General features: G+C 33.9%; 1 protein-coding gene across 2 annotated transcripts in view; it reads right to left on the minus strand.

Moving 5' to 3' along the window:
- Nucleotides 1-14327, minus strand: part of PSPC1 (paraspeckle component 1) — a 124906-nt gene that overhangs the window by 42312 nt on the left and 68267 nt on the right. For both annotated transcript variants that reach the window (XM_054718721.1, XM_054718720.1), the window contains exon 6: nucleotides 13039-13144. In XM_054718721.1, coding sequence (XP_054574696.1) covers nucleotides 13039-13144 — 106 coding nt within the window. The remainder of the gene's footprint in view (nucleotides 1-13038; nucleotides 13145-14327) is intronic.

Consider the following 14327-nt stretch of genomic DNA (forward strand, 5'->3'; position numbering starts at 1 on the left):
ATAGCAGAAAATATGCACTAATGTAAATTAACTAAAGCAATATAACCTAAAGTGCAGCATCTAATGTTATTTTGTGTAATGTAAGGATTTTTTTCCTTTAATACTAAGGATATCAATCTGTGATTTTAAACATATTTATTTTTCTAGGTAAAGGTTTTACATGGTACAAAAATAAGGCTAAAATTATGTATAACCCTTGACGGTGTAAACAGTGGTTGGAGCATCAGCGGTTGGATTCCAGGTCAAGGGCACATGCCTGTGTTGTGGGTTTGCACCCTGTCCCCTGGTTGGGGCATGTGCATGAGCAGGAGGCAACCAGTCGATTCCTAGTCAGGGCACATACCCAGGTTGGGACTCTCTCACATCGATGTTTCTCTCTCTCTCTCTCTCGCTCCCTCCCTCCATTCCTCTCTCTAAAAAACCAATAATAAAGAAAAGGAAGCCCTGACTGGTTTGGCTCAGTGGATAGAGCGTCGGCCTGTGGACTGAAAGGTCCCGGGTTCGATTCCAGTCAAGGGCATGTACCTTGGTTGCGGGCACATCCCCAGTAGGGGGTGTGCAGGAGGCAACCGATTGATGTTTCTCTCTCATCGATATTTCTAACTCTCTCTCCCTCTCCCTTCCTCTCTGTAAAAAATCAATAAAATATATTTAAAAAAAAAAAAAAAAAAAAAAAAAAGAAAAGGAAATGTAAAACAAGAGTGAATACTTAAAAAAACAAACAAATTTAATATATTTCAAATTAGAACTAGCTCACAGTATGTGTGATATTTTTATAATACAAATTTTAATAATGCTTTATTACTTTAGCATAAATTAAGAGTTGTGGTTTAACATGAGACAACCTATATGTAAACAAAACCTCAAAAGACTGCAGTGTAATAAAGCTAAGATAAAGCTATGAAAATTATTTATAATACACAGGGTAGCTTTATAACTAAACATGAATTTATAAAGACATCTCTATTATGTCCCTAAAAAGATTCTATGGATTGTCTAGGGATTGCCATGAGCCACTTAGATTCCCTGTCTTAATAAGGAAAATGCTCAAAGTCCTGTTATAAAAATAATGATATAGAACATTTAAAATATTAAAAGAAATATGATTACAGAAAAATGTATTAGTTTTGGCAGTTTACAAGACTCAACTTTTTCATCATCAAATATTCCAAATCTTTTTCCTAAAAAGAAATTACACTTACGACTTGAAAATTTATATTTTATTTCATTAGAGAAGTAAAGGAATAATAAGATGATAGATAGCCAGTCAAATTGTAATGGAGAAATTAGACAAGGTTACTATCCAGAAATATTAGGTAATAAACAATATATTCGGAGTAATGGACATCAAGTATGTGAAATATTAAAATAGATATAAAGAAATAAATCTGAAAAGTAGGCCCCTTTGCCAATAAATTATTAAAAAGTGTTAAGATATTAAAAGGTGTGCATCAACAAAGTATCTTTTCCTTTAAAAAGTAAATAATCCTTTCAATTTGAATACATGCATGACAAAATATCTGCACCCATCAATACTGGGAAATATTTTTCAGTTATGTTATTGTTAAAATGAAATTTTACAATATATATCATCAAGGAATTGCAAATTAAAATAATAATACCAAAATACACCCATTAGAATGGCCAAAATCTTAAACACTGGCTACATAAAACGCTGACAATCACATGGAGCAATTGGATCTCTCATTTACTGCTAGTAGAAATTCAAAATGGAATATCCACTTTGGAAGACAGTTTAACATTTTCTTAGAAAAGTAAACATACTAGTACTCTTACCACAGAATCCAGCAATCACACTCCTTGGTATTTACTCAAAGGAGTTGAAAATTTATGTCTATGCAAAAACCTGCACAGATGTTTATTGCAGCCTTATTTATAATGGTCAAAACTTGGAAGCAACTAAAATGTCCTGCAGTAGGTGAATGGATAAACAAACACATTGTGGTGCATCCAGACAAAGGAATATTATTTAGTACTAAAAATAAATGAGGTATCAAGTCACGAAAACACACAGAGGAACTTGAATGAATATTAATAAGAAGCAAATATCAAAAGGCTACTATGATTCCAACTATATGACATTCTGGAAAAGGCAAAACTATGGAGAAACTGTTTGCCGGATGTTGGGGAAATGGGGGAAAGAGGGCAGATGAACAGGTGGAACATAGAAAACTTTAGGGCAGTGAAACTCCTTTGTGTGATACTATAATGGTGTATCCATGACATTATACATTTGTTCGAACCCAGAGATGGTGCAACACAAACCATGAACCCTAATGTAAACAATAAACTTTGGGTGACGAGGATGTGTCAATTACAACAAATGTACCACTCTGTACTGTGGGAATTTAATAATGGAGTCTATGTGTATGTGAGAGAAGGAGCCACATGAAAATGTTCTATACCTTTTGCTCAATTTTGTTCTGAACTTAAAAATACTTTTAAAAAGTCTATCTTTAAAAAAAAAAAAAACACTTTAAAAATGTTTTTGCAGTTATCTTACTTTATATCACAAGTATTAGTCACAAAATAATATTTGTTAAATTTCATATCAGAAATAGAGGGAACAACAAATGTAAGAAGGGGAACTTATTCTTAGCTCATTGTATTCATTAATCAAAAGATATATACCTCCTCTTAAACTACATTTACTCGACAATGTATTTTTTGTCTGGTTCAAGTAATTGAGTAAACAGATTATTCTAATGTCACTGTCAAATTCAACTGACTATGTAGCAAAATTAAATGCCACTTTTTATAATACACAGGGTAGCTTTATAACTAAACATGAATTAAATATAATAACATATAATCCAGAATGCATCAAAACAATTAAATTTATATTCAGCTGAGAATTTATTTTTAATTTATATAACTCAGGAACATTTTCAAGATTATCATTTTCAATTGTCATGGCAAACTCTCTGAAGAGGTGCTTTTAAAAACTGAAATTAATTAGAATTTAATTACTCTTCAAATTTATTTTATCTCAAATTCTTAAAGAAATCAACAATAACGATCTCACAGCTACTCTAAAAACACAATACTTTTAATATAGTATCATATCAAAGTTCACATAATGATACTAGTTACATTTTTTTACCCATAACCCCTTACCCAGTACACTTCCTTATCAAAACCAAAACTACTACCATGACTAGCCAGATTAAAGTATGAAAGATTAAGCCAAAAAACAAATATAAACTGCACAAGAAGCTATTCCAACTTGGTCCCACAAGCAGAAGAAAGCAGTAGAAGAAGCAAACAAAGCCTATGTGTTCCAATGTGTGAAAAATTAAATACACACTTAATAGATAGTATCTTTTTCTGTTTGTAATACTAGAAATTAAGGAAATTATCTTAGTCTACTGAAGCTTTGAAATTCTGTCAAAGTATACATTTTTCCTAAGTAGATAACTCAAAGCAACAGATTCAATATGTAGTAATTTTTAATTATTTAAGCAGTAGTTACTTTTGAGAAACTTACAACCAGAAAGAAGAATTAAAAACATAGTATACAATATATGCAGGATATCATAAGACGAATAGGCAAATTTACCTATGTACTTTTAATTGAAATCTTAAGCAGAAACAAATACATTTCATCAGCAGAGCATGCTTACAAACCCAAATTCCCCTACATCACTAGTAATTTAGTTAATAACTACACATGGACACTGACAATCATATCTATCTTGTTAGATCTGGTATAAAATTCTGCCATTTCAAGTGATACTACCAGAGCTTACTGCCTTCCATATGAAGTACAGAAGATACTAGATAATGATTGGCCTAAAAATTTTTTTATATAATCACCTTGTGTAATTATATAAAAAATGTAAAGAGGCTCTAAATATTATATCAAGAAGTAACAAGGCAGCACTAACAGGTTAAATAAAATGTTTTGCTATTAATTCAAACTATTTAATAATTAAAATTCTTATTATTCATATTACATATACTAGATATTATAAAAACGTGTTTGCTTCAGTTGAAAACTATATGACAATATACACTCTCTTCTCTGACCCCTCAAAAAAAGGTGTCACTAAAAGATCTTATCATTTTGAACCAAGTTAAGATTAGAACTTATCATTTCAAATGAAAAGATATGGGCTATACCTACAACACAGTGGAATAATAAACCAATCATGTCATTTATGAACAAAAAATAAACCGAAAATAATTTTGACAAAATGCTGAGAATGCTCAACACACCAGGCATTCCCTAATAGAGAGCCTGTAAATTCTCTAAACTTCTTAACTATCTCTCTCTCATACTCTAGCAAGCATATCCAACTCGCGGTTTGATATGCTTGCTCTACAGAGGTATCCGCACCTAAAATACTCTGAAATCCCCTCTGTATCCTCTACTGTACTAAATGGAAACCTCCAAGTCTTCCTGTAAGTCTAATGCTCTGAAGGGATAATCAATTGGAAACAGCATATTGAAATATTAGGTATACTGAAAACCAAGTACACAAAAATTGTGGTCATTTAACTGTTTAAAATTCACTCTTCATTATGTTATTTCATTATGAAGTCTAGAAAAATAGTGGCGGCTCAATGCCACCTATTTTTCAAAAATACTGATGTTAACATCTGTAAGAAAGTACGGTAGCCCATAAAGAACACTGAAAACCATGTGATTGAACTGCACTGGCATGTGAAACATCACACACCAACACCAGACACCAACCCCAGCTGGTGGCTCAGTTGGCTGGAGTGTCATCCCATACAAAAATAAATTTACAGGTTCAATCCTCAATCATAGCACGTACAGGAGGCAACCAATCGATGTTTCTTTCTCATACTGATGTTTCTCTTTCTCTCTCTCCCTATCTCTCTAAAACCAATAAACACATCCTTAGGTAAGGATTAAAAAAAAAAAATCAGACATCAAGCAACTACTTAATTCTCTCAGCTCATATCTATGTGACTACAATATGAAAAAGTCTCCTGACCCGAAAAAATTTAGAGTTCAATTAGTGGACAGCAAAGTCAGAAAATAGTTAGAAAGCAAGGTGATAGGTAATGGAAACCATATTAACAATGATAAAGGATCACAGCTGGGTTGAGTAGTCAGAAGAGGTTATATATGCACTGAGTATATACTTTTCCTCCAGAAGGAAAAAAGATACTGAAAATTTTTCCCGATTATAAGCCTCTCTGAAACTCTAATGGAAAGTAAGACAAAAAGAAGTATCTGAATCATCTAGTATGACACAGAAATAATTTAATTCAATCAAGTGTCCTCTGATAGTGTGTATGCAGGGTGTAAAGGACTCAGTAATCATTTTCATCTGGACTTATTCAGAAAACCTTTAATCAGATATTAAACACACACACACACACACACACACACACACACAGACACACACACACTATAACCATAACAGTACCCATATTCACTTCTCCCCGTTTGAATGAAATTTTGTTGCCCCTGCTTATGATGGATTATTAAAACTATTAAATAATCCTTTTGATAAGTGTTCAAAGATTTCAAGTTTGTTCAAATTAACATATATCTTCAGCTCAAATATCCCAAATTGTAAAAATCCTATAGAACACTTCCAAGTGTATATGTAACCATTATAAACATCTATCTTTGTTTTTGTGACTATAAAAGTTTAAGTCAAGTTCCAATAATGTAGCATCCCAAATGTGCAGTTCTTAGTTCATTGTAGGAAATCAATTTTGTAATGAATAACGTTTTAAAAACTATCATAACTAGAGCATTATATTTTAGACCACTGCAATATAACTATTATTATCCAATTTGATTTTCAGCATCATGTCCAAACCATCGGAAATTGGCTGCCATTATACTAAAGCAGGTCACATCTAAATATAACACTAAACCCTAAAGCAAATAGTTCTTCAGTGATTTCCATAGAATAATGGAGACTATAAAAATCCTTGTGAGATATTCACAATTGCTCGAAAGCTTAAGATGTTTAGACTTCCAAAAAACCAATATTCTACTGCAATACAATCAAATCTCTTAGAGGGGCTAAATATTAAAAAAAGAGGAAACCACAAAATGGCAACTTCTTCCCCCCGCCCTCAAAAATTCACAAACCTTTTCAGAAAATGTATTTGCACATACTCATTTGTACCTACTCAATAGATATCAGCTCTCTCTGCTAGCAATTAGTAATAAAATTTTATTATTGGCTGAAGTGTCTGTTTTGAGTTTAGTACATGGCACATCAGGAGAATTTTGGTTATAATCAAGGGTTAATAAGAGACAGAATACCCACTCAAGAAGCAGAAAAAAGAGAGTGACATAAAGAAGTGGCTGACTAAACAACAAGCTAAATATGGCAATACTGGTGAAGAAGAAATAACATCTGATCAAGAACAATGCACCCTGGGCAGTTTGCTCAGTCGGTTAAAGCGTTGTCCCATGCAGGGCTTGATTCCCAGTCAGGGCATATACCTAGATTGAATTTTAGATCCCGGGTCCAGGCTTGTACAGAAGGCAACCAATTGATGTTAATCTTTTCACATCAATGTTTATCTCTATCTACGCAATAAAAACATCCTCAGGTGAGGATTAAAAAAAAAAACACACACACACACAAACAAAAATAATGTTTTATGTCTCTACTAACTAAAAAAAAAAAGATAAAAACTCTATCGGCTGTAGTGCAGCAATGCTTTATCAGTTCTTCCCATAAATTTACTCTGACTTGTATAACCATGACTATCAATGAACCTTCTGGTACTAATTTGGATTCTTCAGGAACTTTGGGTCTAAGATATGAGGTGCTCTGCTCAATAAGCCTTCTAAATACACTGGAAAAGAACATATAAATTAATACATTTCCATTTTAATTCACAAACTTTTCTGGTTAATGTCCAGATAGTAAATATTTCAGGTTTTGCAGGTCATAGAGTCTTGATATAGTTGCATACGATTGTGTCTCAACTAGACAATTCTCTGCCACATTGAGGCAAAGCAGCCATAAACAAAATATAAACAAGGCTGTGTTCCAATAAAACTGTTCCAGAAACAGTGTTCAAATTTGGCCTGAAACCAAAACACAAATAAATTTATAGGTTGGAGACCTAAGGACCCATATTTTTACAAAGCTCCCTGTATATGTATTAGTTGAAAATGTCATGGAAGAGACATTATACCTCTGGCCTCTTGGTCACATCTCCTCAATGCTTTTGATCTCACTATTTAATAATCTCTGGAGCTATAATGGAATAGCCACTGACAAAGAAACATGATTGGGTCAAATTATTGCCATAGCATATAATATACATTCATTTTCAGGTTAATTATGCACATTTGTTCATATACTATGGACATATTCCCATCTATTCCCACCTATTCAAATAGGAATAAAAACTCTTCAATATCAATTCACATATATATTTTGAATCAAACATGAAGACCTATTCTTCAATAAAAAACAAACATAAATATCTTATCAGAGTATACTTTTAACAAATTAGCACCCAATTTTCCTAAACAAAGTATTTTAAAACTATTATAGCTAGAATGACATTTAAAAATTTTTATGAGATTACCATTTTCCCAAGAAAACAAAGTTTACTCTAGAAACTACATTCTTTAAAAATCTAATTAAAATGTCCCCTTTACTCCAACCCAAACTGAATCCACAAATAAAGGCTGGGACAATGTAGTATATTGTTTGCACTAATGTAATCAACAGTAAGTGGAGCAAACTAACATGAAGACAATCGCAAGACAATTTCATAAATTCCTACTGTTAATAGAATAACCTCTTGTGATATGTCCAAAAGCTACAAAACTGTGCTAAGTAGAAAATTTGAACCTCGTAAATAATATCTAAAATATGGTTCAAATACATTCTACACTACAATAAAAAGTAAATGTAATGAAGGCATAGCATAAAAATATATGCATTATTATGGTAGTCAAAAATACATTATGCTACAGAAGTGGAAAAATAACATGTTTAATTTATAATTGCTAGAGCTTTTATCATAGAGCTTGACTTTCTTTAAGGAGAAATAAGATATGAAATAAAAATGACAACATCTAAATGATGAAGTACTGACATAGCCTTGAAACTTTGAAAAATATATTTACATGTACACCATAAAATCATGATAAAGTTAAAGGCTAACAAAAAAAAGCATGGCCAAGCATGATACATGTTTTCCCTCATCTTTTGTCCCATTTTTTACAAAGAATTATTAAAAGACATAAAATAAGAAAATCAGTATTTATTTTATACTTCAAAGCCGATCCTATTAGTTGTTCTGGAACACTTCTAAGAGAAAAATTAGCAAGAAATCAGAGGTAGCATCTTAAAACAAGTAAATCTACTTTACTCTTAATATGTGGGTGAGCTGAACACTTACCATTTGATTCCTTTAAACTGAACAGTGAAAAAGAGAAAGCACATAAGAAGGCCTAATTTTCAAGGCTTTTAAGAACAAAAACAAACATTAAAATTTTTAACAATTTTTCCAAAGGCAGTTTTCAAAGTAAATATAAAATAACTGAAACAATTGCCTCAATGTTTTCTCCATTAACATAAAAATAGTCAAGACCTACAGAGCTTTTGTTAATATTTCTTTAGTACTTGATTAGTGTACAGTAACAAGTATCAGGAAGTTAGGAATTAAACAAAATTGACAGCAATTGTGTCTGCTCATAATTTCTAATCTCAAGAGATCTAAAAATAGAACAAAGATTATCTTCACCCAAAGATTTAATTCATTGTTACACGCTATTTTAAATATGGTTCCTCTTCAACAAAATTAACAATTTAGAAAACTTTGAGGCTTAACAAGAGTACTAATTAAAAAAAAAAAAAAAAAAGGAAAATCAACAGTCCTGCCCAGGAGTCAGCAAACTTTTTCTGTTAAGGGGTCAAAGAGTAAAAGTATTTTGGGTTTTGTGGTAACAAATACTCTCTAATATTCCTTTTTCCCACCACTCATCAACCCTTTAAAAATGTAAACACTATTCTTAGCTCTGCAGTAGAGTGGAGCAGTAAATAATCTATTTTTCAAATGCCAATATAAATCCAACGTGAGTAAAAATCCAATTTTTTTATTCACAAAATTCATTAAATATTTATAAACTTTTGCCCACCAATAAAATGCATTTTAGGCCCTGGCCAGCTAACTCAGTTGTTTAAAGCATCATCCAGATACATCTAGGCTGTAGGGTTCGACCCTGGCCAGGGCACATATAAGAAACAACCAATGAATGCAACAAATAAGTATAACAAAGTGATGTCTCTCCTTTCCCCTCTCTCTCTAAAACCAATTTTTTAAAAAAGATGATAAATAGCCGAAACCGGTTTGGCTCGGTGGATAGAGCGTCGGACTGCGGACTGAAAGGTCCCAGGTTCAATTCCGGTCAAGGGCATGTACATTGGTTGCGGGCACATCCCCGGTAGGGGGTGTGCAGGAGGCAGCTGGTCGATGTTTCTAGCTCTCTATCCCTCTCCCTTCCTCTCTGTAAAAAAATCAATAAAATATATATTTTTTTAAAAAGATGATAAATAAAATGCATTGTAAACATACAAATGTTTTTAAATTAAAAATAAGGCTACGTAGTATTTCAGTGTTAAATTGTAGCAACATTTCCAAGTAGTTTTTTAATGGAAAAATAAAATTAAAATGAGCTGTCCATTAAACATACTTACAGTAAATGACAATGAGCATATTAAAACACTGGTGTTTTGTAAACTGAAAAGATTTCAAATAGTCTGCAATGAAGTTTGTGATGGTAAACTTAATCAAGCTTAACAGCAGGATACTAGTATGTTTTAATCATTTCCTTCTACAAACCTAAATGATTTATGTATATCACATTATCACAAATAGCTACATGTTTTCTCCAAGGATGTAAAGTTTATGCCAGAAAAATATTAAGAATGTAAATTCCACCAAGCACTTTAGTAAAAGAAATGTTCAGATACATAAAAGGACTAGGAAGAATTTTCTAATCCTCAGTGAAATCAAATAAAATTTTCCCAAGAAAAGGTTTACATCTTGACTATATTTGAAAAGAAAAACACTAGCAACTAGTTTTCAAAATATGGGCCTGAAAATTTAAATTCTACTTTCTTTTATAACATCAGAAATACCTTCACATTGATAAATCCAACAGGTTTATATTCAAATATAACAATCAAAGAAATCTAAAACAGTTTAAAATATGCACTCAAAGAGAAAAATAGAATTGAAAAATGTTAGAAATTATTCAAAAACTATTTACAATGCTTAAAAAATCTTAACTCTTCTAATTTGGTGATAAATTTAAAAATAAATTAAATCATTGATACATCTTAGAGATTTTTTTTTTACCCTTGGATATTATTTTATTGATTTGAGAGAGAGAAAGGGAGAGGGAGAAACATCGATGTGAGAGAGAAACATGGATCGGTTGCCTTCCATACATTCCCTGACTAGGGATTGAACCTCCCAACCCAATTACGTGCCCTGAGCAGGAATCGAACCGGCAACCATTTGGTGAACGGGATGATGTTCAACCAACTGAGCCACTCCAGCTAAGCTCATATGACTTATAAATAAAAAAAATTTTAACTGAATTTAAATGACGCATAATTTTCAAATAATATTTACTTCATGGGAGTGAAGATGAAAATTTCTTACTGCTATACAAGTTAGGACTTATTTTACAGTGTGAACATTCTTTCAAATAAGAAAGTTGAAAAATGTTCTAGGGATAGCCCTGGCTGGTATGGCTCAGTTGAGCATCATCAAATGCATCAGAAGGTCACTGGTTTGATTCCCAGTCAGGGCACACACACACACGGGTAGGTAGCTGCGGGTTTGATCACCGGTAGGGGTGCATATGGGAGACAAGCAATCACTGTTTCTTTCTCAAATCGATTCTCTCTATATATATATCTCTCTCTCAATAAAATAAAATAAAAACATTAAAAAAAATAAATAAAAATGTTCAGGGGTCAGAAAAAACAGGAACAAAGAAGGTCAGAAAAAAGGGCAACAATGACGAATACTTTCAGCTTCAAAAACTTATTAAAGAACCATGGCTTTTAAATAGCTAGAGAAAAATATAGTAGTAAATATTTTTCAGAATGAATTAAGCTGGCATTCATATAATGTAAACAATGAGATGCTGTTACTTATCATTAAGAACTTGTGAATTTTAACATATTTAAGGTATCCTTGTTTGCCCTAGCATTTTGCCTCCCCAAAATAACCACCTGAGTCAGATCATATCTTTTGAATTAACTCCACTTTATGAGAAATTCAGAAAAAAAGAAACTTGTTAAACACACTGCAACAAAACATTCAACAAAATTCACGATATGAGATAATGTATACAATAACACTCGGAAAAAATGCCCCAGCTGGATGGCTCTGTTGGTTGGAGCGTAGACCCATACACCAAAAAGGCCTCAGACTTCATTTCGAACAGGGCACATACCTAGACTTCAAATTCAATCCCCCGTACGGGTACGTAAGAGAGACAACTGATGTTTTATTCTCTCTCTCTCTCTCTCAAATCAATAAATATATCCTCCAGTGAGGATTTTAAAAAAAAAGGAAAAACTTAAAAATGAGAGAAAAACCTATGAACTAAAATGATTTATCAGACAATTTGAAGAAACCAATTGTCTAAAAAAAAAACAAAAAACCCTTAAAGGCCTGGGCAAATTGAGGCGTTTATTAGTTAACTAGAGGCCCAGTGAATGAAAATTCATGCACTGGAGGGGGGGTCCCTCAGCCCGGCCTGCCCCCTCTCACAGTCCGGGAGCCCTCAGGGCAGGAGGCGACCTGGCGATCAGGGGAAGGCGACGCCCCATCACACCTCTGCTGCTGCCACAGCTGACAGCACAAGACTCGGCCAGCGCTGGTTACTTGAGCCTTGGGCGGCCCTGGGCAGCTGGGGGGCTGAGGGTACTAGGCGCCACCATCTTGTGGCTGTGGGCACCGCCATCTTTGAGGGCGGGGCAGTCAATTAGCATATTCCCTCCTTAGTGGCTGTGGGCTCCACCAACTTTGAGACAGCATAGGATCAATTAGCATATTCCCTCTTTACTAGTTAGTATATTAAAGAATTGACAATTTGTTGCCCTACCAGTGTGGTTCAGTGGTTGAGCACAGACCCATAAACCAAGAGGTCACAGGTTTGATTCCTGGTCAGGGCACATTCCAAGTTTGTGGGCTCGATCTCCAGTAGGGGGTGTGCAAGAGACAGCCAGATCAATGATGTTTCTCTTTTATCAATGTTTCTATCTCTCTATCCTTCTCCCTTCCTCTCTCTCTCTCAAAATTCAATAAAAACTTATTTTTAAAAAAAGAATCAACAATTTTTAAAACATAAAGATAATTTCAAAAAGAGTCCTGCCCTGGCCAGGTGGCTCAGTTGGTTGGAGGGTCATCTGCCAGGTTCGATGCACAGCCAGGGCCCATATTGGAAACAACCAATTGCTGTTTCTCTCTCTCTAAAAATCAATTAAAAACATAGTCTCAAGTCCTTATCATTTCGAAATACGTATTAAAATACGGATGAGTAAAATCATTTGAAGTTGGGAATTTTATACAAAATAATTGGGGAAAGAAGGTATACTTGAAGATGAAGAAAAAGATCAGCCGGGTGTTGGTAACTATTACGTTTGGGTGATGAACACATGCGAATCTACTTTTACAATATCTAAAATGTTACAGAGTAAAGAATTTGTATTATTATTAAATGATGACAATCAATCAAGTGGAGATGGATTTATAAAGATTTCTAATTAAGTAACGTATTTTTTTAAAAATAAGGTAAAACTGAAGAAAAATTAACATATATTTCATAAAACATGAATATTACCGTCAGAAACTAATTTTAATTTTCTACCTGAAAGGTTTAAAAAAAATCATGTAACACACAAAAGCTTGAAAAATTCAGAAAGATTAAAAAATATATTAATATATAAACCAATACCTAAAGAATTCTCAACATACATAACCCCCTGACAACAAAAAGTAATTTTAATTAACTAGTATTTTACTTACATTTTCCATATAATTTGGCTTAAAGCCCTCTTGCTGTCGCCTCAGTTCCTCCTGTTCTCTGTGTCGAATCATTTCTTCCTCACGACGACGATGCTCTTCTTCATGTCTAAAAGATATTTAAATAAGAACTTCAGCATGATTGCTTTGTAAGCCATAATCAGGTATTTTATTTCAGGTTCAAAAAAATCATTTATGCAAAATACACTGTCAAATCTGTCAACAACGACTGGTTTAGCAGGTTTACCTTCCCTCTATTTTGCTCTAAATCTTTAATAAATCAAATAAACCAAAAATATAAAGTAAGTTAATCAGAATAATTCCAAAAAAGTAACAACATATAACCAGTAAAGTTAAATGTTTACAGTAAAAAAAAAATTCAGAGTCGAAATACTCAAATATGTACTATACTGCTGTTTAAAAAGAAAAGCCTGGGATCAATCACTTATATAGCAAAGTTCGTACAGACACTCAGACTGTATCCCTATGTGAACCAGTGCAAAAAACTGTACTGCCCAGACAAAAATTCTATTACAAAGAGGAGGTCTTAAACTCTCCCATGCCCATTTCAACAAGCCACTGACAAATCCTGTGTAGCCAAGGACAGCCCACACCAGTTTTTGTAAATTAAGTTTCACAGAACAAGCACTCACTGTCTATGGCTACCTCAGGATAAGTAGTTGAGACAGACCATATGACCTGTAAGGCCTAAATATATTTATAGGACAGAGACTGACAAACGTTTTTGGGAAAAGGGATCAGTCTCTGTCCTATAAATATATTGAAGCATTCATGTAAAAGTAAAAATAAAAATAAAACCATATATATGTGCAGGATTACTATTAAATTAGTAATCCTATCCTATATAATAAAAGGCTAATATGCAAATAGACCAAACAGCAGAATAACTGGTCACTATGATGTGTACTGATCACCAGGGGGCACACGCGGAAGGAACATGGCAGGCGTCAGCAGAGCGTGGAACATGGCAGGCGTTGGCCACAGTGGGATGGTGTAGCAGGTGAACAAAGCAGGGCACCAGTGGCTGTCATCTGGTGGTTACTGAAAATTCTTGGCTCCCGCACGCCGCAGTCCTGCCAGGCGCTTGCACCTGCTGCCGGCACCAGCCCCTCTGGCACCCGCTGCCGGTGCCAGAGCCGCCACTCGCACCCGCTGCCGGTGCCGGTCCTGAACGCCCCTGAGGGCCTCTCCACCTCCCTCTGCTCCTCAGGGGGGATCAGGAAAGTAGCTGCCACTTGCACCCACTGATGCCACCGGCCCCAATTGTTCCG

The sequence above is a fragment of the Eptesicus fuscus genome, chromosome 7 (genome assembly GCF_027574615.1).
Source record: "Eptesicus fuscus isolate TK198812 chromosome 7, DD_ASM_mEF_20220401, whole genome shotgun sequence".
NCBI lineage: Eukaryota > Metazoa > Chordata > Mammalia > Chiroptera > Vespertilionidae > Eptesicus > Eptesicus fuscus.